The sequence below is a fragment of the Vipera berus genome, assembly GCF_964194415.1.
Source record: "Vipera berus genome assembly, chromosome: 1".
Classification (NCBI taxonomy): domain Eukaryota; kingdom Metazoa; phylum Chordata; class Lepidosauria; order Squamata; family Viperidae; genus Vipera; species Vipera berus.
The window spans coordinates 17,198,960-17,224,197 of NC_138202.1; the positions used below are offsets into that span (position 1 = coordinate 17,198,960).

General features: G+C 44.1%; 1 protein-coding gene across 2 annotated transcripts in view; it reads left to right on the forward strand.

Moving 5' to 3' along the window:
- The window catches only part of LOC308659903 (excitatory amino acid transporter 1-like), a 32,557-nt gene that overhangs the window by 5,428 nt on the left and 1,891 nt on the right, over positions 1 to 25,238 (forward strand). Inside the window, exons 2-9 of one of the 2 annotated variants that reach the window (XM_081314008.1) lie at positions 7,755 to 7,856; positions 14,237 to 14,493; positions 18,249 to 18,386; positions 19,052 to 19,256; positions 19,622 to 19,664; positions 20,011 to 20,408; positions 22,120 to 22,353; positions 24,380 to 24,574. In XM_081314008.1, the coding sequence (XP_081170134.1) occupies positions 14,262 to 14,493; positions 18,249 to 18,386; positions 19,052 to 19,256; positions 19,622 to 19,664; positions 20,011 to 20,408; positions 22,120 to 22,353; positions 24,380 to 24,574 (1,445 nt within the window). In that variant the 5' untranslated portion in view covers positions 7,755 to 7,856; positions 14,237 to 14,261. The remainder of the gene's footprint in view (positions 1 to 7,754; positions 7,857 to 14,236; positions 14,494 to 18,248; positions 18,387 to 19,051; positions 19,257 to 19,621; positions 19,665 to 20,010; positions 20,409 to 22,119; positions 22,354 to 24,379; positions 24,575 to 25,238) is intronic. The other variant, XM_081314009.1, reaches the window with a different exon arrangement.

The window sequence follows — 25,238 nt, forward strand, 5'->3', positions numbered from 1 at the left end:
CCCTTCCCTTTCCTTTCCCCTTTCCCTTTCCCCTTTCCTTTCCCCTTTCCCTTTCCTTCCCGTCCCCTTTCCTCCCTTTCCCCTTCCCTTTCCTTCCCCTTCCCCCTTCCCTCCCTTCCCTTCCCTTTCCCCTTTCCTTTCCCCTTTCCTTTCCCCTTTCCTTTCCTTTTCCTCTTTCCTTTCCCCTTTCCTTTCCCTTTCCCTTCCCCTTTCCCCTTTCCCCTTCCCCTTCCCTTCCTTTCCCTTTCCTTTCCCCTTTCCTTTCCTTTCCCTTCCTCTTTCCTTTCCCCTTCCCTTTCCCCTTTCCCCTTCCCCTTTCCCCTTCCCTTCCCTTCCTTTCCTTTCCCTTTCCTTTCCCCTTTCCTTTCCTCCTTTCCTTTCCTTTCCTTTCCTTTCCTTTCCTTTCCTTTCCTTTCCTTTTTCCTTTCCTTTCTTCTTTCTTCTTTCCCCTTTCCCCTTCCCCTTTCCCCTTTCCCCGTCCCTTTCCTTTCCCCTTTCCTTTCCCCTTTCCCCTTCCGTTTCCCCCTTTCCCCTTCCCCTTTCCCTTTCCCCTTTCCTTTCCCCTTTCCTTTCCCCTTTCCTTTCCCCTTTCCCCTTTCCCCTTTCCTTTCCCCTTTCCCTTTCCTTTCCTTTCCTTTCCTTTCCTTTCCTTTCCTTTCCTTTCCTTTCCTTTCCTTTCCTTTCTTCTTTCCTTTCCTTTCTCTTTCCTTTCCTTTCCTTTCCTTTCCTTTCCTTTCCCCTTTCCCCTTCTCTTCCCTTCCCTTTCCTTTCCCCTTCCCCTTCCCCTTTCCCCTTCCCCTTTCCCCTTTCCCCTTCCCTTCCCTTTCCTTTCCCTTTCCTTTCCCCTTTCTTCCCCTTTCCCTTTCCCCTTTCCCCTTTCCCTTTCCCCTTTCCCCTTTCCCCTTTCCCCTTTCCCCTTCCCTTCCCTTCCCTTTCCTTTCCCCTTTCCTTTCCTTTCCTTTCCTTTCTTTCCTTTCCTTTCCTTTCCTTTCCTTTCCTCTTTCCTTTCCCCTTCCCTTTCCCCTTTCCTCTTTCCTTTCCCCCTTCCCTTCCCTTTCCTTTCCTTTCCCCTTTTCTTTCCTTTCCCCTTTCTCCTTTCCTTTCCTTTCCTTTCCTTTCCTTTCCTTTCCTTTCCTTTCCTTTCCTTTTTCCTTTCCTTTCCTTTCCTTTCCCCTTTCCCCTTCCCCTTTCCCCTTTCCCCTTCCCTTCCCTTTCCTTTCCCCTTTCCTTTCCCCTTTCCCCTTTCCCTTTCCCCTTTCCCCTTTCCCCTTTCCCCTTTCCCCTTTCCTTTCCCCTTTCCCCTTTCCTTTCCTTTCCTTTCCTTTCCTTTCCTTTCCTTTCCTTTCCTTTCCTCCTTTCCTTTCCTTTCCTTTCCTTTTTCCTTTCCTTTCTTCTTTCCTTTCCTTTCCTTTCCTTTCCTTTCCTTTCCTTTCCTTTCCTTTCCTTTCCTTTCCTCCCTACCATACTCTACTCTACTCTACACTCTACTCTACTCTCTCCCTCCCTCCCTCTTTCTGAAGCAACCTGCGTTCACAGCCTCCAATGGGAATATTCAGATTCTGCTTCTCAGGGTTATTGTAGAGATATGAAAAAAATCAGAACAAGGCATGGCATTTAACTTGAAATGATAAAAAAATAAATAGCGCTTAATAGTATTCAGGATGGGACATGTCCTGGAGCTCCAGACTGGTTTATTATTGCAATATTTTTTAAACAATCTGGGATTCAGTTTTCAGAAAAAAATGACAAACTAGATTCTACTGTATAGCTTCAACCATAGAACTACACAAAATAAAGTTGCTTGTGTCCTGTGTGCAAAAAAATTGTGGCTTTTTGGAGATTTAAGGAACATTTTCCAGTATCGCAGTGACACAATTAGTACAAGGCACTGAGTATCTCTTGCAGTCTTGGGCAATTGTTGAAATACTGCACTAACAAACTATTTTGTGGGTCAAAGGGTGAAGTGGATGGGATCCTAGCAAAATCCTTGGATATACACATAAAGCAAGGGTGGGATTTGAGTGGATATTGAGAGAATAAACTAGTTTCTTCTCTCAAAATGATAAGTCACAGACATTCAGTACAGTTGGAAAAAAACTCCTTGGATCATAATGGGAAAATTTGGAAGGATAGAGAACTACAGAGGTGACCTTGGAGAAGTAACCACATTTTCCCTCTCCTTCTTCTACACAAGAGAATTAAGGTGGGGTCAGATTAAGTTTCTTTTAATATTCTTTTTCCAGGATTAAATCATGTTCTGCTAACTGCCATGTCCCTTCCCTAAGGCCATCTCTGTAGTTCTACTTTCAGCCTTGGAAGTACAGCCTTGTTTCCTTCTGAAAGACCTTCCTTACTATACAATATTAGGAAAGCATCTTTTTTTCACTTTCTCGCAATCCAAGAAAAAAAGGAGTGGGAGGGAAATATATAGGTATGAGCAGTAGAATGGTTCAATATTACTTCTAAAAGCACCCTTGAGACAAGGAGGTACATGAAGGTAGCCCTGTCTCCATTTCATTAAAGCAGCTATGCATTTCCCAAGTTCTTGCAATCCAAATTATTGTCTGGTATAGAAAGTCATATGTGGGTTAGGCTTAAGCTAGTCACAGGATCACCCTTTGGTCTGGCCGTCGCTCTAAAGTCATCAGTGGGGCACCTTTTGTGAGTATTGCAATAAATAAAATTAACATCAACAGCTAATTCTGTTTTTATTTGGCTTGAGTCCCATGTTAGGGAGCATACTGGCAGTGGAACTGACGCAAGCTCCCACTTTATTATAGTTCAGGAAGCAACACAGAACATTCGTATCCAATCTAGACTGTTAATGTTTTATTCTTTTTTATTGGATAAAATTCATCATGCTTCTATTTTATCTCTAAGCCTCCCAAAGCCTTTTTCTAATTACATATTTTATAAATAAATCATTTCCTGGGGCACCTGATTAAGACAGAGTCACCAAAACATTATATTTACACATGGTTGGTTGAGTAGTTCATACTTCAGTTTTGTGGGAACGCAGTCGTTGTCTTTTGCAAACTATAAAAAAGGTAAAGTTTCCCCTGCACATGTGTGCTAGTCGTTTCCGACTCTAGGGGCTGGAGCTCATCTCCGTTTCAAAGCTGAAGAGCCAGCGCTTGTCCGAGGACGTCTCCGTGGTCATGTGGCCGGCATGACTAGACGCCAAAGGCGCACAGAACGCTGTTACCTTCCCACCGTAGTGGTCCCCCTATTTTTCTACTTGCATTTTTATGTGCTTTCGAACTGCTAGGTTGGCAGAAGCTGGGACGAGTAACGCGCTCACTCTGCTACGTGGCAGTTACATTTAATCCAGTGGTTAGAATGCAGTATTGCAGGCTGATCCTGCCCATTGTCTGGGGTTTGATCCTGACCGGTTCAAGGTTGACTCAGGCTTTCATCTTTCCAAGATAGGTAAAATGAGCAGCCAGATTGTTGGGGGGCAATATGCTGACATTGTAAACATCTCGAGAGTGCTGTAAAGCGCTATGGAGCAGTATATAAGTCTAAGTGCTATTAAACTACCATGTGTTTTCTTTGTGTCACAGCATGATCTGATGTGAACAGGACAGTTGGATTTATTTCAGGCTTAATATATTGTTCGATCCTGGCCAGCTTCAGCTTTTTAGGACTAACATATGGAGCAAAGAGGTTACCCTTTGCATGGAGTGAAAATCCATGTGCAGCAGAATACTTACTTTCTTCCGTGTACTACTTATTGTCCGGTTGATTGCCCTGCATGGGGCTTGAGCAGGCTGAAAACATCTCCCTGCTTTTCTCATGTGCACATGTGAACTGTTAACATTTTTGAGACCTTGGCTGCTTTGTTAGCAGAAGCTCTAGAGGCTGCGAGATGCAGCACTGGCGGATTCATTCTGCAGGCTGCACGTGTCTCCAGGAAAATTGAGTTGACAGGCTGAACTAAAAAGGTGTGTGTACGAATGGCAAAGCCTTGTAGGATGTACAGAGTATCAGGGATGTATCCTGTGGGCCTCCACGAGGCTTCTGAGGGGGAAGGCTTATGAAAGTGGGTGGATTAATTCTCTGCCAGACAGCTGTGGGCGGATGAAGCTTGGAGATACAGCTGTAGCACTGTGCTGTGTTGCTAAGCAATCAACTGTGAAGAGGAATAATAATGTCGATCTCAGTGGGGTACCCTTTTTTCAACTTTGTAGTTCTTCTTCCTTTTCACCAGCTATGCTCCTTGAAGCCTTTTCTGGCACAAGGACAAATACAATATCTGGTACAGCACTTGTAGACTTGTTTGCCAGCTAGTGAGGGTTAATTTCATATTAGGCATTTTTTTTAAAATAAAGAAATTGGGGATCTTCCGATCCCTTAAATGGAGTGGGACAAGATGGAGGATTGAAACAAGCACAGGGAGGGCCAGGTTCACTTCCCTAGCGTGGTACAAGAACTGTGAAGCGCCCATATAATGGCCAAGCTAAAATGTAGTTGACTACTGTCAGTCTTATCAGGAAGACCAAGTAGGAAACCCGACCTGTTTCTAACTAATTCTAGCTAATTCTATTTTATTGTAAAACTTCATTAACATAATTTTGCAAGTCATTGGATGAGACATACTTTTAAGATTCTGTTATAACACAGCATGTTGTATATCACTTGTGTTTGTATTATCTCCAGAATCTTGGTCAGGATAGTTCACCAAATTAAGATTAGAATAGAACAGAATAGAGCTGAAAGGGACCTTGGAGGTCTTCTAGTCCAGCCCCCTGCTCAAGCAGGAGAACCTATACCATCTCAGACAAGTGACTGTCCTGTCTCTTCTTAAAAACCTCCAGTGGGGTCTTCTCCACTAGGATCCATTACTAGCTGCTAAGAAATGCTATAGTGGAACTTCCATAGGCAGTCTATTCCAGATATAAAATCCTAGGCTAGGGACTGCTCCCTCAATGTAGGCTGCAACTGCCCATGGAAGTTCTGCATTCCTTCCTAAATGACAGAAATTCTTCCAGTCCTAAGACTTCTGGTTGGCCTAAGGCAAAGAGGTTACTGGTGTCACGGTTCTGATAGATGAGACCAGTAAAAAGAGGACTCCACGGCAAGGGGTTTCCTTAAAAAAACATATTTATTGGCTACAAAATATCGGCACTTTCAAAAGTGAAACCAAGACTGAAGTTCCCTCCCAAGGGTTACAATGTTACAAAGTTGATTTCCCCATCCTAGTAATATGTCATAAATCACATTTCCCAATTAACTACTTGGGCAGGCTTCCTAACGAAAATTTCAACCCGCCAAAAGGCAGGCAGCGATGACCTTGGTTCCCACGGAACAATTTATTATTTTGACTAAATTAAAAAATACTCATTCCCCCCTCCCAACTCTGTGGCAAGTGAAAACGAAGTGGAAATGGCTTCAGCCAAATTCGTTTGCAGAATTGACACCTGGTGTAATGGAAGTTTTAATCAAGGGTTCTTGTAATTGCTTTATCCAATTATCCAGTCTTTAGACCTTTAGGGATGTGAACTCTTTAGTTTTCATGGCTTCTGTTCCTGTTCTTTGAGCGCCATGCTGTCTGCAACACATCGGAACTGTGGTGGCGGTATAGGAGATAACGTGGGTGGTAGCATCTGGTCTCCTTCAGCTCCAGCAACCTGATGCTGTATCACATTGGAAGATTTCCCATTTCCATGGGGACAGAAATTGGCGGGTGGAAGTATGTTTGGTACATGGAGTGAATCTTGAAGCTGCCTTGGGGTGAACGGGATGGAATTGTTAAAACTCTTTGGCATTCGGGGCTGAAGAAAATGGGGGGATGGATCTCTCTAGATGCCCTGAGAATTAAACAGAACTTCCATCTACAGCTAATCTTCAACTTACAACTGTAGTTGAGCCCAGAATTATGGTAGTAAGTTGTGCCACTTGTTAAGCGGGTGGTCACATGACCATGGCTGATTTTAGGACCTTTTTTGTGGCTGTTGTTCAGCGCACCTGGTAAAGTTAAAAAGGTAAAGGAGGAGTCCTTGCAGATTTTACTCCATTAGTTGTTGCCGACCGTATGACTAAATGGAATATGTGAGCAAGTGAATTGAATGCATTGTCTGCAGTGGGCATTTTTTGCCAGAAAGGATGTTAAATCGTGGTCACATGACTGCGGGATAGAGCAAATGGTCATAAATATGGTTGGTTGCCAAGCACCCCAAATGCAAATACATGACTGGTAGAGGGGAGAATCCAGCCATTAGAACTTTGAATCTGGGTTATAAGTACCGTTCTTGACTCTATTGTAACTCTGAAAGGTTGCTGAGCATACTGTGTCATATGTTGAGGACTACCTCTATACGGATGAGCCGTAGGCTAACTGCCCACTCTGCCCGGCTCAAGGTTGACTCAGCCTTCCATCCTTCCCAGGTCAGATTGTTGGGGGTAATATGCTGACTTTGTAAACTGCTTAGAGAGGGCTGTAAATGCTGCGGAGCAGTATATATGTCTGCTATTGTTATCGCTATACGATCATTCTACCTGCATTCACACAACGTATGAACAGCCAACCAGGAACCACTCTTCTCTACCTGTGAGTTTCCCTGGGCTATTTGCCTGTCTGTCGGAATGAAAATGTCAAGATGGGAGACATGTTTTCTTTTATGTTCTTTTAAATGGATCCTCCTCGATCAGTGTACTTCTAAAAACCAGCTAGTGGGGTGGGAGATGCTGCTTTTGTACCTTGCTTGTTTTTAGAGGCAACTAACTGCTTTGGAAATACAGGTGATCCTTGACCTACGGCCACAATTGAGTCCAAAATTTTTGTTGCTAAGTGAGACAGTTGTTAAGTGAGTTTTGCCCCATTTTATGACCTTCCTTGCCACAGTTGTTAAGTGAATCACTGCAGTTGTTAGGTTAGTCACACGGTTAAGTGAACCTGGCTTTCCCGTTGACTTTCCTTGTCAGAAGGCCGCAAAAGGTGGTTGCGTGACCCCGGGAGACTGTCACAAATACATGCCAGTTGCCAGGCATCTGAATTTTAATCACGTGACCATGGGGATGCTGCAACGGTCGTATGTGTGAAAAACAGTCATAAGTCACTGGTTTCGATGCTGTTGTAACTTCAAACAGTCACTAAATGAATGGTTGTAAGTCAAGGACTACCTGTAGAGAGTAGAGTCAAAGGCTTTTTACCAAGGGCCTGATTCAACAGAGCCCTCCTTCTCCTCAATATGTATTCTTAAGAGTGAAGCATCATCGGCTAATAATTTGTAATGAATCCTTTCTGGACACGGTTTGATTACTAGATCCTCTAGACCAGAGGTCCCCAACCTTTTGGGCACCAGGGACCGGTTCTGTGGAGAGAGGTTTTTCCACGGACCGGAGGGTGTGTGGGTTTGTGTGCTGCCCACATCCCGCGGATGGGGTTTTGTTTGTGTGGCCCAGTTGTTGGCATGCCACAGCCTGGTACTGGTCCATGGACCGGGGTTGGGGACCCTTGCTGTAGACCATGAGTTGGCCCCAGGATGCTGTATTGACTACGTCTTTGGTTTGATCCCAAGGCCTTTCCAATTTATTGACGTCCTTCTCCGTCCGAATGAATGAACGTTGTGCTGTAACGCATCTTCCCTCTCCTGCTGCATTTACTTAATGTGGTTGGTGAGCAGCTTTCGGAAAGAGACTAGATGCTCCAAGTCCCAAACCACTAAAGTCTCCTCCTCCTTCTCCACCGCCTCCTCTGTACCTTCCAACAGAATCCTCTGACTTCACTTTTTTTTTCTCCTCTCTTTTGCCAGGAGATTTCCAGGCAGGGAAGAAAGAGCACAGTGGACGACTGACTGCCAGCCCAGGAAGAGTGCCTCATAGGGGAAGCCCATTAGCTTCTCCTGCTGCTCCAGGTGGGAAGGGAATCTGGAGCTGGGAAGCTCTGGGGGTGGGTGGGTTGGCTGATCCCTCTGGTGAAGAATGAGTTCATCCATTTCCGGAGGTGTATTTTTTAGAGGTGGGACAGGATAAACCTGGGGGGTGAAGCTGTTTACCCGTTGGCAAACATAAAAAAAGTTTCCAGACTGCTTTTTTAAAAATATCCTGGCTCTTGACATCTCTCCTTGCTGGCTGAAGCTGCCTTCTGGTACGTCCTTGAGTGCCCTCGGCTTCTCTGCTCTCTGCTTTTCCCTGTTCCCCTTTTCCCCCCCTTCTGACTCCTTTATAAAAGGGGGTGGTAAGAAAAAATGAGCAATTAACTTTTCTTGGGAGACCAACTTTCTGAACTTGGATAAAACGATAATACTAGGAATCAGAGAAAATATAAAAAAGTAACAAAGGAGAAGGGAGACTTAAACTACCCTTGCATTTGTTTACATGTCTGGTATTTGAATAAAGGGAGCTGCTATGCAAAGGGGGCAGGTGTATAGTAATCTATAATTTGACAAAGAAAAGTCAGCAGGTGAATGGAAAGATTGTAGAGGCAAGACCAGATAGAACAGGGGTCTTCAAACTTGGCCCTTTTATGACTTGTGGACTTCAACTCCCAGAATTCCTCAGCCAGGCCAAGTTTGAAGACCCCTGATAAAGAATAATGTGCTTTTTTCCCCTTACATGTTTCTTGGGCCTATCTGCAATAAGAGTCCCCGTCCCCAGCTAGGCACCATCCAGGTATGCTGGGACTGCCACTCAAAAAAGTCTCACACTAAGATGACTAAGAAACATAATGGAAGTTGCAGCCTCGATGGTGCAGAAAGGAAAACTGCGGTCAGCTCTATACTCTTAAGTCATTAACAGAGCCATTGATGTGCTTTACCACTAGAAATTCTGCTTTTTCCTTGTTGTGGTCTATCTTAAAGAACCAATTGTTGGTAGAATTGAGGCAGTCCTTAAGAGAGGACATGAAACACCCTGTCTTGCTCAAGCTGATTTGATTTGTATGGCTTTCACGAATTTGACTACTGGTTTTTTTAATTGTAGTTTTTGTGATCCATTAGGCTCGCACAGGACATATATTTGCTAAGGGTGTAAAGAAGAATGTAGATAGTGACATCAAATATAAGCTGATTTTGTACATAAGGCGTTTGTTTAATTTATTATGTGGATCAGTTGCTGAGTATATCGTGAGATCTCTTTGTAGTGGTTTCTAAAGATAGTGATCACATTTCCTTGGGAAAAAAATGAAGGACAAATCTGAAAAAGGAGCAGATCTGAAAGGCATTCATAAGCATAAATTGTAATTGTTTATGACTTTGTTCATAAAAGAAAAACCAAGAAAAACTTTTCCAAAAACAAAGAAGAAATAAAAGGACTGTCCTTCATAATAAAAGGATGTAGCATTACTGTATTTATAAACCATGCTTGAACCTTTAGCCTGTGGTATGAATCCAAATAATTGGATGTATTCATTAAATCAAGATTGAATAAATTATAGTTTAGTGTGATCTGGGAATGTAGTCAACATACAATAGATTGAAAAGAGAGGAGGTGGTTGATTAGTCAGAGATCTTTTCATTGGTGGGTTGGTGGGTTGGTTGGTTGATTTGCAGGTAGATAGGAGGGTGGCCAATTCTTTGGTGATGCCTTGAGATGAGGCCATCAACTCAGTTAGCAACATGGGGTGGCAATAGCTGGAAGACAGGAAGGAATCTGGGAGTCGCTTAGGATTTCCGGCAGGAAAGAATTGTTTCCAGATCCTGAAGGTCTCTTTTCTCTGGTGTTGTAACCTCCAAAACATGGTGTGCCCATCACTAGCATCTCCCAGAGTGTCCTGATTGTCAGAGGTGGGGAGTTGCTTGGATAATTAGCCAGATGCTCAAGGACTTGGCTGGCAACCAGGAGTGGAAAGAAGCCAGATGGTTGGTATTCCAGTCCTAGCCTGCCTTTTGATTCTCAGTTGTGGCCAAGAGGTATTTGGTACCACCTGGGGGGAAGATAGGCAACAATTGTGGTTTGAGAACATTCCATATTCCTGCCAAGTTGCTGGTCTGCTATTTTGCAGAAGGTCTCAGATGAATCTTAGCAACTCCAGTGAAACAGTAATAGGAAGGACTTTTGGGGCACTTACGGAAGTCAGAGTACATAGCATTGAGCTCATATGGATCAAAAGAGAGGCAGATTCATTGAAATGAAACAATCAAGATGCCTTACTCAAGAGGGATTCCTACAATCCTTCTCTGGGATGAAAGGATATGTGTAGGGAGTGGAAAGTCATAATCCTTTTCTGGCCAGCAATGCCCTTGATAAGGATCATGTTCAGATGTCCTGGACTCAAGGAGAACCTTTGGGCCATTCAGGATCTGTACGCATGGTGAGAAGTCCCATCTGTATCCTTCTATCCAAGCATACATCTCCTTGGCTGCAGTCCCCTGGAGGTCAGTGGGAAATGTGTTGACTGCTGAGGCAATAATAGTATTTCCTGGCCAAAATATTATTTGTTTGTTTATATCCCACCTTCATTATTTTTACAAATAACTCAAGGTGGAAAACATATCAACACACTTCCTCCTCCTATTTCCCCCAAAATAGCAACTTTGTGAGGTGAGTTGGGCTGAGACAGAGTGATTGACTCAATATCACCCACCTGACTGGCTTTCATGACTAAGACAGGACTAGAACTGGTCTCTTACTTTCTAGCCTGGTGCCTTAACCACTAGAGCAAACTTGCTCTCTGAGAAGATACGATATCTGAGAAGATATTTTCTCTTCTCAGAAGAGAAAATATCAATGTTCTCAGATTCATGAGCTAGGACAAGGGTCTTCAAACTTGGCCCTTTTATGACGTGTGGACTTCAAGTCCCAGAATTCCTCAGCCAGCATGCCTGGCTGAGGAATTCTGGGAGTTGAAGTCCACAAGTCATAAAAGGGCCAAGTTTGAAGACCCCTGAGCTAGGAAAAAGAAAACAATTTCCAGCTGGAAATAATTACTGTGGGCTGTGTGAATTAACAGAATAACAAAGTTGGAAGGGACCTTGGAGGTCTTCTAGTCCAACCTTCTGCTCAGGCAGAAGACCCTATACCATTCCAGACAAGTGGCTGTCCAGTCTCTTCTTAAAAGCCTCCAATGATGGAGCACCTACAATTTCTGAAGGCAAGCTGTTCCATCAGTTAATTGTTCTCATTTTTAGGAAAAGGAAATTTCTCCTTAGCTCTAGGTTGCTTCTTTCCTTGATTAGTTTCCATCCATTGTTGTCTTCCCTTCTGATGCTTTGGGAAAAAAAGGTTGACCCCCTCTTCCTTAATGGCAGCTCCTCAAATACTAAAACACTGCTATCATGTCACCCCTAGTCCTTCTTTTCACCAGACTAGACAAACCCTATACCTATCACCCTTACCCACAGCCCAGTCGATGCTCTGGTGGAGGCCTGGGAAACGGCTGCCACCAGGGCACTTGATGGCGTTGTACCCATGCGACCTCTGACCCGGCGCAGATCCCGTTGGGCCCCATGGTTCTCTGTGGAGCTCCGGGAGATGAAGCGTCGGAGACGAGGTCTAGAGAGCGGTTGGAGATCCAGCCGATCCGAATCCGACCGATTGCAGTTAAGAACCTTTATAAGGTCTTATCTTGCGGCGATAAGGACGGCGAAGTCTAACTACTTTGCCGCCCTTATCGCGTCCGCAGATAATCGCCCGGCCGCCCTGTTTAGGGTGACTCGCTCCCCCTTAACCAGGAGGTGAGAGAGGATCCCTTGCAGGGACGAGCCGAGGAGTTTAGTCATCATCTGGCGGACAAAATCGCTCGGATCCGGACCGGCCTGGACTCTGACTGGGCAGAGTCTGATGTGGAGGAATCAGGCGGTCTTGAGCACGTTATCTGGACTGAGTTCGACCCTGTTTCCCCTGATGATGTGGACAGGATCATGGGGAGACTGAGCACCACCACCTGTTTGTTGGATCCGTGCCCCTCCTGGCTAGCTTATGCGGCTCGGGAGGGAACACGAGGCTGGTTCCATGCAGTAATAACTGCTTCTCTGAAGGAGGGTGTCTTCCCTGCCGCCTTGAAGGAGGCGGTGGTGAGACCCCTTCTCAAGATGCCTGCTTTGGACCCGGCTGCTTTAGACAACTACCGTCCAGTCTCCAACCTTCGCTTTCTGGCGAAGGTTGTTGAGAGTGTGGTGGCGCATCAGCTCCCTCTGTTCCTGGAGGAAACTGATTATCTGGACCCGTACCAATCGGGTTTCAGGCCCGGACACAGCACGGAGACGGCATTGGTCGCGCTGGTGAATGATCTCTGGAGGGCAAGGGACAGGGGTTGCTCCTCTGTCCTGGTCCTATTAGATCTCTCAGCGGCTTTCGATACCATCGACCATGGTATCCTGCTGCGGCGTCTCAGGGGGTTGGGAGTGGGAGGCACCGTTTTACGGTGGTTCTCCTCCTACCTCCAGGGCCGCTCGCAGTCGGTGTTGACGGGAGGGCAGAGATCCGCCCCGAGGCCTCTCATTTGTGGAGTCCCTCAGGGGTCGGTTCTCTCGCCTCTCCTGTTCAACATCTATATGAAGCCGCTGGGCGAGATCATTCGTGGCTTCGGGGTGGGGTATCACCAGTACGCTGATGATACCCAACTTTTTCTTTCCACCCCGAACCAACCCAGCGATGCCCTCTCTGTGATGTCCCGGTGCCTGGAGGCGGTTCAGGTCTGGATGGGGAGAAACAGGCTTCGTCTCAATCCCACCAAGACTGAGTGGCTGTGCATATCGGCATCTCGGGTTAACCAAGTTATTCCACCTCTAACGATGGGGGGTGAGGTGTTACCCCCCGTTGATAGGGCTCGCAACTTGGGCGCCCTCCTGGACTCACGGCTCAATTTTGAAGATCACATAGGAGCCGTGACCAGGGGGGCTTTTGCACAGGTTCGCCTGGTGCGCCAGTTGCGTCCCTATCTGGACCGAGACGCCCTACGCACAGTTACTCATGCGCTTGTGACCTCCCGTTTGGACTACTGTAACGCTCTCTACATGGGGCTGCCCTTGAAGACCACTCGGAGGCTTCAACTGGTGCAGAATGCGGCCGCGCGAGTTGTAATGGGGGTCTCCCGATACTCCCATGTAACACCTCTACTCCGCGAGCTGCATTGGCTTCCGGTTGCCCTCCGGGTGAAATTCAAGGTGCTGGTTATCACCTATAAAGCCCTACATGGCCTGGGTCCGGGGTATTTGAGGGAACACCTGCTGCCGTCATCAAACGCCCTTCGCCCAGTGCACTCCCACAGGGAGGGTCTGCTCAGGGTCCCGCCGGTAAGAGATTGCCGGCGGGTGACACCCAGGGATAGGGCCTTCTCAGTGGGGGCGCCTGCCCTCTGGAACCAGCTGCCGGTGGAGCTGAGGACTGCTCCCGACCTCCGATCATTCCGCCGGGGCCTGAAGACCTGGCTCTTCGAGCTCTCGGGCCCAGACTGAGGAGAAATTTTAATTTGGGGTTCTTTTTAATCGACTACAGGGTCAATTTAATATTTTTTAATTTGGTTCTTAATTTTTGTATTTTGGATTTTTAATTCCCTGTAAACCGCCCTGAGTCCTCAGGGAATAGGGCGGTATATAAATATAACTAAATAAATAAATAAATAAAACCCAATCCTTGCAACTGTTCTTCATATATATTTTAGCCTCCAGCCCCCTAATCATTTTTGATGCTGCTTCTGAGCACCAAATCTGAAGTATTCAGCTCAACTGGAATCAGTTCCAAGAAGGGCAAAATTGGGCAACAATCTTAGGACAGAAGTCTGATGAAGTGAGAGTGAGCAAACAGGGTTTGGTTAGCTTTGGGATAAGACTGCTGAATAGGAAAAAGATAATGTTTTTCAAATACCTGAAGGAGTGTCATCCAGAAGAAGACCAAGACCTGTTCTTTATTGTTTTGTAGGGCACAAGAATAATGCTCTGAAACTGCAGAAGAGCAGATTCTGGTTGAAACTTAGGAAAATCTTCCTTGTAGTTTGCCAAGGTGGTTAGGACCCCTTCCTTCCTTGCATGTGTTTGAGCAGGGGCTGGATGACATTTCCTGAGGATGTTTTAGTCTGGGATTCTGCATTGAGCAGGAGCTAGTACTTGATGGCCTGACCAACCCCTTCCTACTTTCTGATTCCTTATTTTATTCATATCTCTGTGTGCGTGCATATGCATGCGCATAGGTGTACAGGTGGAATTTTTTTAACTCGTTGACAGTTTCTTGCCATGACTGAATGGGACTTCCAAGAGTGTGTATAGTTAAATCAGTACGCAAGGACTGAAGCTGCTAGGTAGGGAAAGAGCCATATTTCCCAGCATCTTAAATCCTCTTTCTGCTTTTCCCTGTACAGCTTCTTGGGGCTCCTGACCTTCTGAATGCTGAGTCCCATTATGGGCGAGCATCAGACCCACATCAACAGCCTCTTCCTGAATGAGGAGACGTCTAAGCAGCTTGGATCGGGGAGCCGGGTGCATCGCTTCCGCCATGTCCTGGAGAAGCGCGCAGCACATGCCAGGAAGCAAATGTACAATATCACCCGAGAGAGCGTCAAGGGCTTCTTCCAGAGAAATGCTTTTGTTCTACTCACCATCTTGGCTGTCCTGCTGGGTATGGAGAGAAAGGGCCTTTAAGAGATCGAGGCATGATGGGAGGGCATGGAGGGATCTTGCAGCCATTGAACTGTGCACCTCTGTGCCTGTCTAGAGGTCCAGGTGAAATTGTAATCCCACCATTCATTAAGAAATATGAACTTCCTGTTTTCAGTATGTTTTCAGTGATTTTTTTTGGTTTGTGAACCATTTTGAACATTGTTTTAGAAAAACCAGTTAAAAAGCAGTACAGTAAATACAGTAAGCTAAGCTGGATATTGCAAAGTTAAACTGCCTTGTTTTGAACTGGTGCATTTCCTAAGTTTAACAAAATGGGAAAGAATAGTAACTGCTTAAAAGAGAGGGTTTTGGAATCAGTTAGGAACAGAAAGGTGTTTTTTTTAAATTGCCAGCTGGATCCTCTCCTTTGAGAGACGGTGTCAGGACCCACCGCAAACCACATCTTAGGAAGACAAAATTCTTGGAGTCAAATCTATTCCAAAAAGAATCTTTACTATGACATGCTTGGTTGTAGGAATACGAGACAGGACTTAATATTATTCCACGAACTAAACCCTTATAAAGAGTTCCCGGTTTAACCCCCCTTAGCCCCATTTGGTCAGTCCCCCATCCTTTATCTCGTATCATCCCACTCGTGGGAAAAAGGAACTTAGGACCTTTCATGTTTATTGCTCTCTTCCGTGACACAAGCCAGATGCTAGCCCCCCCTTTTGTTTCCCCAGTTCAAAAGGCTTCTCCTTTCCTTTGAAATGCCTAATACCGGTTCAATACACATCCATTCTCTTCTCTTCGGGAGATGGCAGAATCCATGGAATAATGTTTGAAACATTCCATTTATGAATATGATATAAATGGATTCTGATAGACGGTCTTTTCTGACTTTTGTTTCTTCTCCCCCTCAGTTTTGCTTTCAGGTCCCTTCACAACCCTCTTATCTACTCAATCTAGTTCAGTGTTTCTCAACTTTAGTAACTTTAAGCTGCATGGACTTCAACTCCCAAAATTCTTCAGCCAGCATGCTGGCTGAGAAGTTCTGGGAATTGAAGTCCACAGAGTTTAAAGTTGCCAAGATTGAGAAGACCTGATTTAGTTATTTCTCTTGATAGCGGCAAAACATTTGGAGGTAATCTGAAGGCACTTGTCCCTCATGGAAAAAAACCCTTTGTTATTTTCCATAAACATTCTTCAGAGTTCTTTTTCATAAGAGAAAAGGTTGCTTGTGGTATAGATACCTGAACAGGAGTTTTGGGTAGAGTTTCTTTATCAATAATGGCAAAGCAGAGGGGACATTTCTCGAGATGCTGATGGGGTTCTATAGAGAGTAGCTTGGAGACTCAAGTGTCCCATGACTTTACATTCATTACATTACATTATGACCTGGAGGTAGATTATGCTCAACGGTAAGTATATTTTGTGCATGATCTGGGACACCTTTATTTTTTCTTGTTATTTGACATGCTGAGTTTTTGGCATTCTTTGCTGGTCTGGGAACTGAAATCAAAAGATCTACCGTCTCTTGCTTTCAAAAAGTGCTTGTTGTGTTAATGAATGTTCATTGAAAGATAAGCCCTTCTGTGGTGGTGTTGCTACCCTTTTTATAATCTATTGTCCCTGCCTTTGCTGGGTTGGCATCTTCACTACTTGGCATCTGACAGCTTATGTGAGTGATTGTCTCCTGTAATTGGGATGTTAATGAGAATTCGTTAAGAGGTAAGCACTCCATTAGAGTTGTTGTCAGTGTTATCATAACAGCTAGACAGATCTTTTCCTTGTAGACTTGGTGGTTCACTGGGCTGGCATCTGACAGTTTAGATAAGTGATTATCTCCTACAACAGGATCTGGCTCCAAGATTGGTTGGTAGCTTGGGTTTGTTTCCAGCTTGTATTGAGTTGTAGCCAGTTGTATTGCAGTTGGGGCACTAGGAGAAGCAGAACTGGGAATTAACCCTTAGGCTGTACAACTTCCTTTTTGCCTGTGCAAATTAGGATCTGTCATAGGTTTGACGTGTACCAACACAATCCTGTGGAGGTTTGGAAGTTGATTAACAGCACACAGTTGGGGAAAAGCCATCTGTTTTCCAAAAACAAAAAAGAAAGAACCTCAGGAGATTAAGTAAATTAAATAGTCATGAGTCAGTTCAGTTTGACGTGGATGGAATGTTGATTGAAACCAGGCCAAAAGTTCTGTTCTTTCAGGTTTCTAATTTAAAAGAAAAGAAAGGAAAGCTCTTAAAGCAAAAGCAGCTGGAAGTGAACAGATTAAAATCCTTCCTTCCTTCCTTCCTTCCTTCCTTCCTTCCTTCCTTCCTTCCTTCCTTCCTTCCTTCCTTCCTTCCTGCCTTCCTGCCTTCCTGCCTTCCTGCCTTCCTGCCCTCCTGCCTTCCTGCCTTCCTTCCTTCCTCTCTCTCTAATATGATATAAAGTGTTACAGTTATACTTAATAGTTTTTTTCACCCTTATTAAATGCAGTTCATTGTACACAGTAATAATAATAATAATAATAATAATAATAATAATAATAATAATAATAATAATAATTAATAATAATAATAAGTTGGAAGGGACCTTGGAGGTCATCTAGTCCAACCCCCTGCTCAGGCAGGAAACCTTATACCATTTCAGGCAAATGGCTGTCCAGTCTCTTCTTAAAAACCTCCAGTGTTGGAGCATTCACCACTTCTGGAGGCAGGTTGTTCCACTGGTTAATTGTTCTAACTGTCAGGAAGTTTCTCCTTAGTTCTAGGTTGATTCTCTCCTTGACTAGTTTCCATCCATTGCTTCTTGTCCTGCTTTCAGGTGCTTTGGAGAATAGTAGTATTGTAGAGAGAGAGGATGTGGAATTAGTTTGAAATAGTAAAATGTGGACAAGAATGTACTTTAGGCATCCCAAATCTCATGTGTTCCAGATATACTGGGAATTTGCAGTTCCATTTTCATTGGAAGTGAGAGCCATTTCCCCAAAAGGTTGGACAAACCCAGTTTCCAGACATGTTTTGGATTGCTTACAAACAAGATTGCTGCAATCTCAAAGTTCACGGGCCTGGGTCATATATTAGTATAGTATGTTTGGCTTCTGCAATAAATTGTGCAAATCCAACCACTCTGATTTATTTGGCATTCATGGTTAAACAAATTAGTGAATCCAGGGACATGCTGTATGCTGCTTTTATTCAGATTTTTTGACACAAAGTCTTAACAAGTATAGGGGAGGGGGGAAACTGGAACTTTTCATAATAGAAACACTTTTTCTACAAATTTGGGGAGTCCATAAAAGAAATCATAATAAGACTGAGTAATATTTAATATTTGTTGAAGCCAATTCCTACAATCAAAGGTGATAAACATGGAAATAACCATCTTCAGATCTATTTATTTACTGATGGGGTGATAAGAAGCATTTCCTGTTCTGATTTCCATTTGGCTGGCTGGGAATTCTGGGAGTTGAAGTCCAGACATCTTACAAGTTGCCAAGAGTGAGAAACACTGATCTAGAATGACAGTAAATGCAATCAATGCTAGACAGATGATAGCAGTGAAAAAACAGCCTTGCTTGGGAAGGCGTCCTCTGATGAGGCCATCACAGGTTGGGTCTCCAGGTCTGGTGAGCCAGGCTGAGCCCACAGACTTGAACACCTGGAGAAAAGATGGGATATCAGTGCAGGTAAATAAACTGAAAACTGATATAAGAAGAGCCCTGTTCTTTGTCAGTAGTAGAATTGTAACATTTTTCCTTTTCGGCCTCATGTTTTACAGGGATTACTCTGGCCCTCGCCCTGCGGCCGTATCGGATGACCTATCGCCAAATCAAATACTTCTCATTTCCCGGAGAGCTGTTGATGCGAATGCTGCAGATGTTGGTTCTTCCATTAATCGTCTCTAGCCTTATCACAGGTGAATGAGCAGGATACCTGAGACTCATTGTCATAAGGTCAGATCAGCAAAGTGCTGTCCAGCTTCTGACAGTCTAGTGCAGGGGTAGGCAACCTTGGCTCTTTTATGACTCGTGGACTTCAACTCCCAGAATTCCTGAGTCAGCTATGCTGACTCAGGAATTCTGGGAGTTGAAGTCCACGAGTCATAAAAGAGCCAAGGTTGCCTACCCCTGGTCTAGTGCTACAGCAGGCTTAGAAATCACCAATACAGTTGTTTGATTTGGGGGGAGAAACCACAGGAATGAATGATTCCCAGAACACCTAGAAAGACAGGACTCATTGACTGTTGAACTACTGTTCAGATCCTTCTCTTTCAAGAAGAGCTAGATAAATCCTCTCTTTCTCCAGTGGTTGTAATTTTATCTTTTTGGGATTAGGAATTGTCAGTTTTTTCCCTTTGGGTATGTTTAGGGCACAAACCTAGCTAAGATACCTTCTCTAGTTTCCATCTTTCTACTAAACAGATCATGTCAGGACTTCGTAAGTATAAAAATGGAACCCTTGGTAGGATCAAGAAGTCCATCAGATGAAGCATCCAATTTCCAAAGCAATTCTGGAGATGGCTGAGAATAAGGTCTCCCATGATCTTCCATTGCTGAATTATGACTTTTCCTCCCTTTTCAGGCATGGCATCTTTGGACAGCAGTGCCTCTGGCAAGATGGGAGTGCGTGCTGTCATTTACTATATGATGACAACCATCATTGCCGTCTTCATTGGAATCTGTATGGTCCTCATCATACATCCAGGAAAAGGGAGCAAGAAAGGCCTCCAAGGGGAGGGCAAAATTGATCAGATCCATGCAACTGATGCTTTCATGGACCTCATCCGGTGAGCAATTTTAAGCCAGGGCAGAATCTTCTCATGCTGGGCTGCTTATGGAAAGTATAAAATGGTTGGAAGGGGAAGCTGTCGTTCATTTGTTAACTTTGAAGTGTAATGGAAGTGGCAAGGTGACCCTGAAAGTAATTTTCTAGTGCTGCCTTAGCAATGTCCTCCAGCAGGAAATGAGCTGTGCTTTCTTTTGCTAGTTTTGTCCAACTGAGTTCTGTGGTCCTGTTAGTGAATTCCTGTCAGTCAGCAGAGGTTTGTCACCTTCAGTTCTGGGCTGTTTGCATGGTGATTAGCTACAACCCTTAAAATATTCAAACTGATGCTGAAGGGAGATTAACGTCCTTGTGCTTTTTCTCTTGTAGGAATATGTTTCCACCCAATCTTGTAGAAGCCTGCTTTAAACAGGTAAGAAGAGTTGATGGTCCTAATTCAACTTCCAAACCTGGGAGTTTGCATATTGGTGACCAGTTATACCAAACACTACAACAATATTAATAACCAACGTTTTGGCATACATATATGTCTCCCATATAAATAATGTATACTAAAACTCCCACCCAAGATTAGTCAATGGTGAAAATGGGGAAATTGTGGCTCAAGCATTCTCTCTGTTCAGTTCAGATGATTTGCTAAGTGACCTGTGTACCACTTGAGACCTTTTCTCGTCTGCAGAGTTTGTGAGAGTTGCTCATTTGGATGTTGTTTCTCTCGTAAGAGCCCGAGCTGATCCTTCCTTCTGCTTCCCTTCCAGTATAAGACTCAGTACAGTGTCCGAGTTATCAACAGAACGGTTGTGAGCAACACTTCTTCTGCGACCATGTTGCCACAGCACCCAAATCGGGATACCAACAGCAGCGGTTTCAACTACAGTGCCACCATTGCCAGTTTGCCTCTCCTGCCACTTGAAAATGCTTTGGGAGTCTGGAATAATGTCACTAACGCTCTAGGGAGCCTCCCGGAAGTGCTGAATTTTGAGGAGATCATCCCCGGCCCGGGCTCAGTCAACGGGGTGAATGCCCTGGGCCTCGTTGTCTTCTCCATCTGCTTTGGCCTAGTGATTGGCAACATGAAGCAAAAGGGACACGCCCTGCGGGAATTTTTTGACTGCCTCAATGAAGCCATCTTGCGGATGGTGGCAGTTATCATATGGTGAGGACAGGGTCCCTCCTAAGCTGAGCAGGGGGCAGGCTGTGATATCTTTGAAAAGCCGTCTTAACTCTGTGCTAATTCTGGAAAGCTGTGGTTAAACCTAGGCAAGAATAGGACCGGCTTTAAAAAGTTGCTACATTGATTGTAGTTTTAATCCTACCAACCACTAACCAAGGGATGCAGTGGCTCAGTGGGTTAGGACGCTGAGCTTGTCGATCAGAAGGTCGGCAGTTTGGCGGGTCGAATCCCGAGTGCCGCGTAACAGAGTGAGCACCTGTTACTTGTCCCAGCTTCTGCCAACCTAGCAGTTCGAAAGCACGTAAAAATGCAAGTAGAAAAATAGGGACCACTACGGTGGGAAGGTAACAGCGTTCCGTGCGCCTTTGGCGTCTAGTCATGCCAGCCTCATGACCACGGAAATGTCCTCGGACAAGCGCTGGCTCTTCAGCTTTGAAACGGAGATGAGCACCGGCCCCTAGAGTTGGAAACGACTAGCATGCATGTGCGGGGGAACTTTTACCTTTACCACTAACCAGGTTTTTCTAGGCAGATGCTAAAGTTTTTAGATTTTTTTTACTTGGGACATAAGGCTTGCCTAATTGTTGGACAGGTTGATCAAAAGCTATTAGCTCTAGGTAAGTGGAGTTTCCAGTCGTCTCTGTCTCTGAATAGCATTTGTTGAGATCAGGGAGAAGGATATTAGATCATGTGTTGGTCACTGGGGAAACAAAACACTGGCCCAGATAAGTTTTGATGCAGCAGATGACTTCATAGAATTAGCAATATGCAGTTGGTAAATAAAGCTGGAAGACTACAGACTACAATTTGCTGAAGGAGAAATGAAGGAGCGCTATTACCTTGATGCCTTACTTAGGAACTTCCCATTAGACTAGATGATCCCCAGTTTGATGCATAGGAACAATTGAATTCTTCATAAATAATGAAGGACCTTCCCCAGCCTCGTGTCTTCCAGATGTCTTGGGATTACAACTCACAGCATTTCTATCCAGTAGGGTAGTTTGTTAGTTTATTTATTACATTTATATGCTGCCCACCTCACTGTTGAAGCAACTTTGGGTGGCTTACAAAATGCTCACAAGTACAAAAACAATGAAAATTAATGAGGTTTAAATAAAACTAAAAATCAAAGGGATGGGTGGCACTGGGATGGGATCTCTCTACCCCATAGTTTAGTTGACCAAGCCTTGTGGGAATTGTAAAATCAATATATCTGAAGGGCACCAGACTGGGAAACCTGGGTAATAATGACTAATCTTTTTTTCTTAAAGTATGCTAATTATTATAAATTTATCTGTTTTACCAGAATTGCTTGATGACCAGTAAGGTTGCGTGACAACTTTGTAATTAAGCAAATCTGAAATTTTAACTGGCAGGAATTTCAATTTCAGCATCGAAATTGCCTTAACTAAATCAGCATTTGCTGATCACCCAGGAGATTACAATTGGTTCCGACTGGCAGTGGACCTTGGAAGCTTGATTTACACTTGTTTGCAAACGTTTTCAAAGAAAAAAACCAAGTCCAGTTGCCTTTGGGGAAAAGCGTCTCTGGGAGAACTTGGAGACCCTTCAGCATGAACAGCTAGTAAACCGTCAACAATCTTTTCTGAAAGCACAAAGCGTTGCCTGTTTTCCAGGTCAGCTCAGAGCTGAGTTTGGGAGTTGATAACTATTTTGATATGTTTCATAACAGGTACGCCCCTATCGGGATCCTCTTTCTGATTGCTGGTAAGATTTTGGAGATGGAGGACCTGGCAGTGATGGGCGGCCAATTAGGCCTGTACACACTTACAGTTATTGTGGGTCTCCTGATCCATGGCCTCTGTGTCCTTCCACTCATCTACTTCATCGTCACCCGCAAAAACCCCTGGATCTTCATGGCTGGCCTCCTGCAAGCCCTCGTTACAGCCTTAGGAACGTCTTCCAGGTGATGGTCTCTTGCAAAGGAATGGGACAGGCAGGCAAGCCATCTGGGTACCGGTCCCAGGACTCTATGTGTGTGTGTGTGTGTGTGTTGTTTCCAAGCCTTTTTTGGAACTCACTGTTGGAAAATATACCTCCCAGCCAAGCCAACAGTTGGGGATCTTAAGTCACAAGTAGTGTGTGTGTGTTGTGTGTCAGATTAGTTGCCAGGCCCTTTTGTTGTTCACAGTTGGAAGAAGCAGCTCTTAACAAGATGGGGAGAAGCAGGAGTTAAGGATATTGGCTTGGAAGTATAGAGAGAAAAATGCTTTTCTTTCCTTTGGAAGCAACTGGTAAGCCTTAATTTGCTCCAGCAATCTCAATTAATTAATGGAATTAATTGTTAATGTTGGTTTTTTATTAGTTGGGTTTATGTCTGTGACCTTAGCTTATTGTTGCTATTATTTAAATTTGTATGCTGCCCAATCTCCAATGACTGAATAATTCACAAGTAAAAATATTTTAATACCTGGGGAAAAATACAACAATAAAAATAGAAGAATAACAGGTCATAAGAATGACAAAAACAGATAGGAATGAAAGAAAGATATCCACACAATTCAAAGTTATTGTTGCTTTGTTAAATTGTTTTTGATCTTGTAGGCTCCACAGAGTCATTTGAGAGACAGACAGGCATATAAATGGAAATAATGAATAAATGAATGTAATATTCTTCAAACTGCTTAGCATCTCTGCTCAAATTTCATCCCAGGCAAATTGCATTCCTGCTTATATGAGAGAATATAGAGGTGAATTAGCTCCTAAAAGACCATAAAATATTCTTCATTCAAGTTAAGAACTTTTATGAGTTTTGGGTTTTCTTAAAATGGCTTCTGCATCAAAGAAAAAATTACATACTAGTTATCATTGATTAAAACATACACCCCCACATAGAGACATTATCAAAATCTGGTAATTAACATTGCCATAAAAGATTTAAAATGTAACATTAAATAGCAGAACATGGCATTAAAAGTAGAAAAATAGCAAGGATAAAATCTGTCATCTATCAAAAACTTTTAGAGATTTACATGGTTCTGATCTAGACTCAAATGGTCAGTCTAGGACAGGGGTAGGCAACCTTGGCTGACTCAGGAATTCTGGGAGTTGAAGTCCACTAGTCATAAAAGACCCAAGGTTGCCTACCCTTGGTCTAGGACAGTGTTTCCTCAATTTTGGAAACGAGGCTGTGTGGACTTCAACTTCCAGAATTCCCCAGCCACCAGGAAGTCTGCACAGCTTAAAGTTGCCAGGATCAAGAAAAATTGGCCTAAGGGCCTTCCTTTGTTGCAAAATCGAAGTATCCATTCTTCTATGAATCAGCAAAAAATATATGGATGTGAAATTTGCTTCCTATCTTGCCCCTCCTTGCAGTCACTGACAGTTTCTGAAGTCCCTCCAAGGAAATGGATGATCATGTAAAACATTTTAAATATCTTAAAGCCATTCTTGGACAATGTTGGAAGAAGGGGGAAAGACTAGTTGAAGCCCAGTTCTGCTCGGGCTAGGAATGAATTTGAAGGCAGTGTTCATGGGGATGAGGCTGAAAAAAGAAGCTGCCACAATGTTTGTGCCATAGTTAGCTGCGAGAAGGCCCTACTGAGCACCAACTGAGTGTTGGGTATCAACATAAAAAAGGCCAGATTGTGGGTCCTTGGTATTCTTTGAGTTTGGTTGTTTTCTTTCATTACCCAACTAGGTAACATCATCAGTGCTAGAAGGGGAGCATAGTTTTCAAGAAAACAACCAGGCTCAGAGAGCAACAAAGGCTGCACACTTCAACTCTGAGCAACAAATGTTCTCTTCTATCAGGTCCAGTTTGCATTCATTTGAGCAGAGTCTCTCAAAGAGATCACAAAAAGCAGGCAAATCCATGTTGGAGCAGGTGCTCAGATACCAAACCAAAGGCTGTCAAAGCTTTGTGTTTGAATTAGGCTGAGAGGAGCCATCTTTTGGCCTTGTTCGCAAGTTATGAGATGTTTTGGTTCCAGCTCAGCCACACTTCCTGTCACATTCCGTTGCCTGGAAGAAAACAACAGGGTGGATAAACGAGTTACCAGGTTTGTTCTGCCAGTGGGAGCAACTATCAACATGGATGGCACTGCACTTTATGAAGCTCTGGCAGCCATCTTCATTGCACAGATCAACAACTATGAGCTGGACTTTGGTCAGATCATTACTATTAGGTGAGTACATATACACATAGGTGTGCTAGTTTGCTTTGCCAAAAGCACAGCAGTCCCCAATTTTTCCAGCTCCATGGACTAGCAGCAATGGCGGTGAGGGGAGGGGATGGTTTCACATGTGCAACCTAATACCGCACATGGGCAAATGAAGCTTCACACATTCACCCGTCATTTGCGTGGCCTGGTTCCCAAGGGGCCATGGCCCGGTGGCGGGGATTAAGGGCCTCTGGTTTAGCACATATTTGCCTGATGAGATTTTGGATATGTGGATACTATCCTTCAGCATTTGTTTTACTTCCTTACGTCTGTTATCTTAAAATACAATTTTTAAAGCTTGCTGCATTTTACCTCTGTAGTCAAAATAACTTTTTGATCTGTAGCCCCATCCTTGAGCTAGACCAGCAAGGCAAAGCTTAATAATTCTGCGGACTTATTTCCCAGCTTGCAAACTGCAGATTTTAATGCAGGCTTCTCCAAACTGATGCCCTATAGGTGTTCTAGATTATAATTTCCACAGTCCTTTGGCCTGTGAAAGTCATAATCTAGAACCATCTGGTAGACACCAATTTGGAGAAGAGGATGAACAAAAGCTGTGAGGCCAGCTTTTGAGGAGTCCCATAGCAAGGCACTACCTTACTTAGTCTCCTCCAATCTAACCCATGCC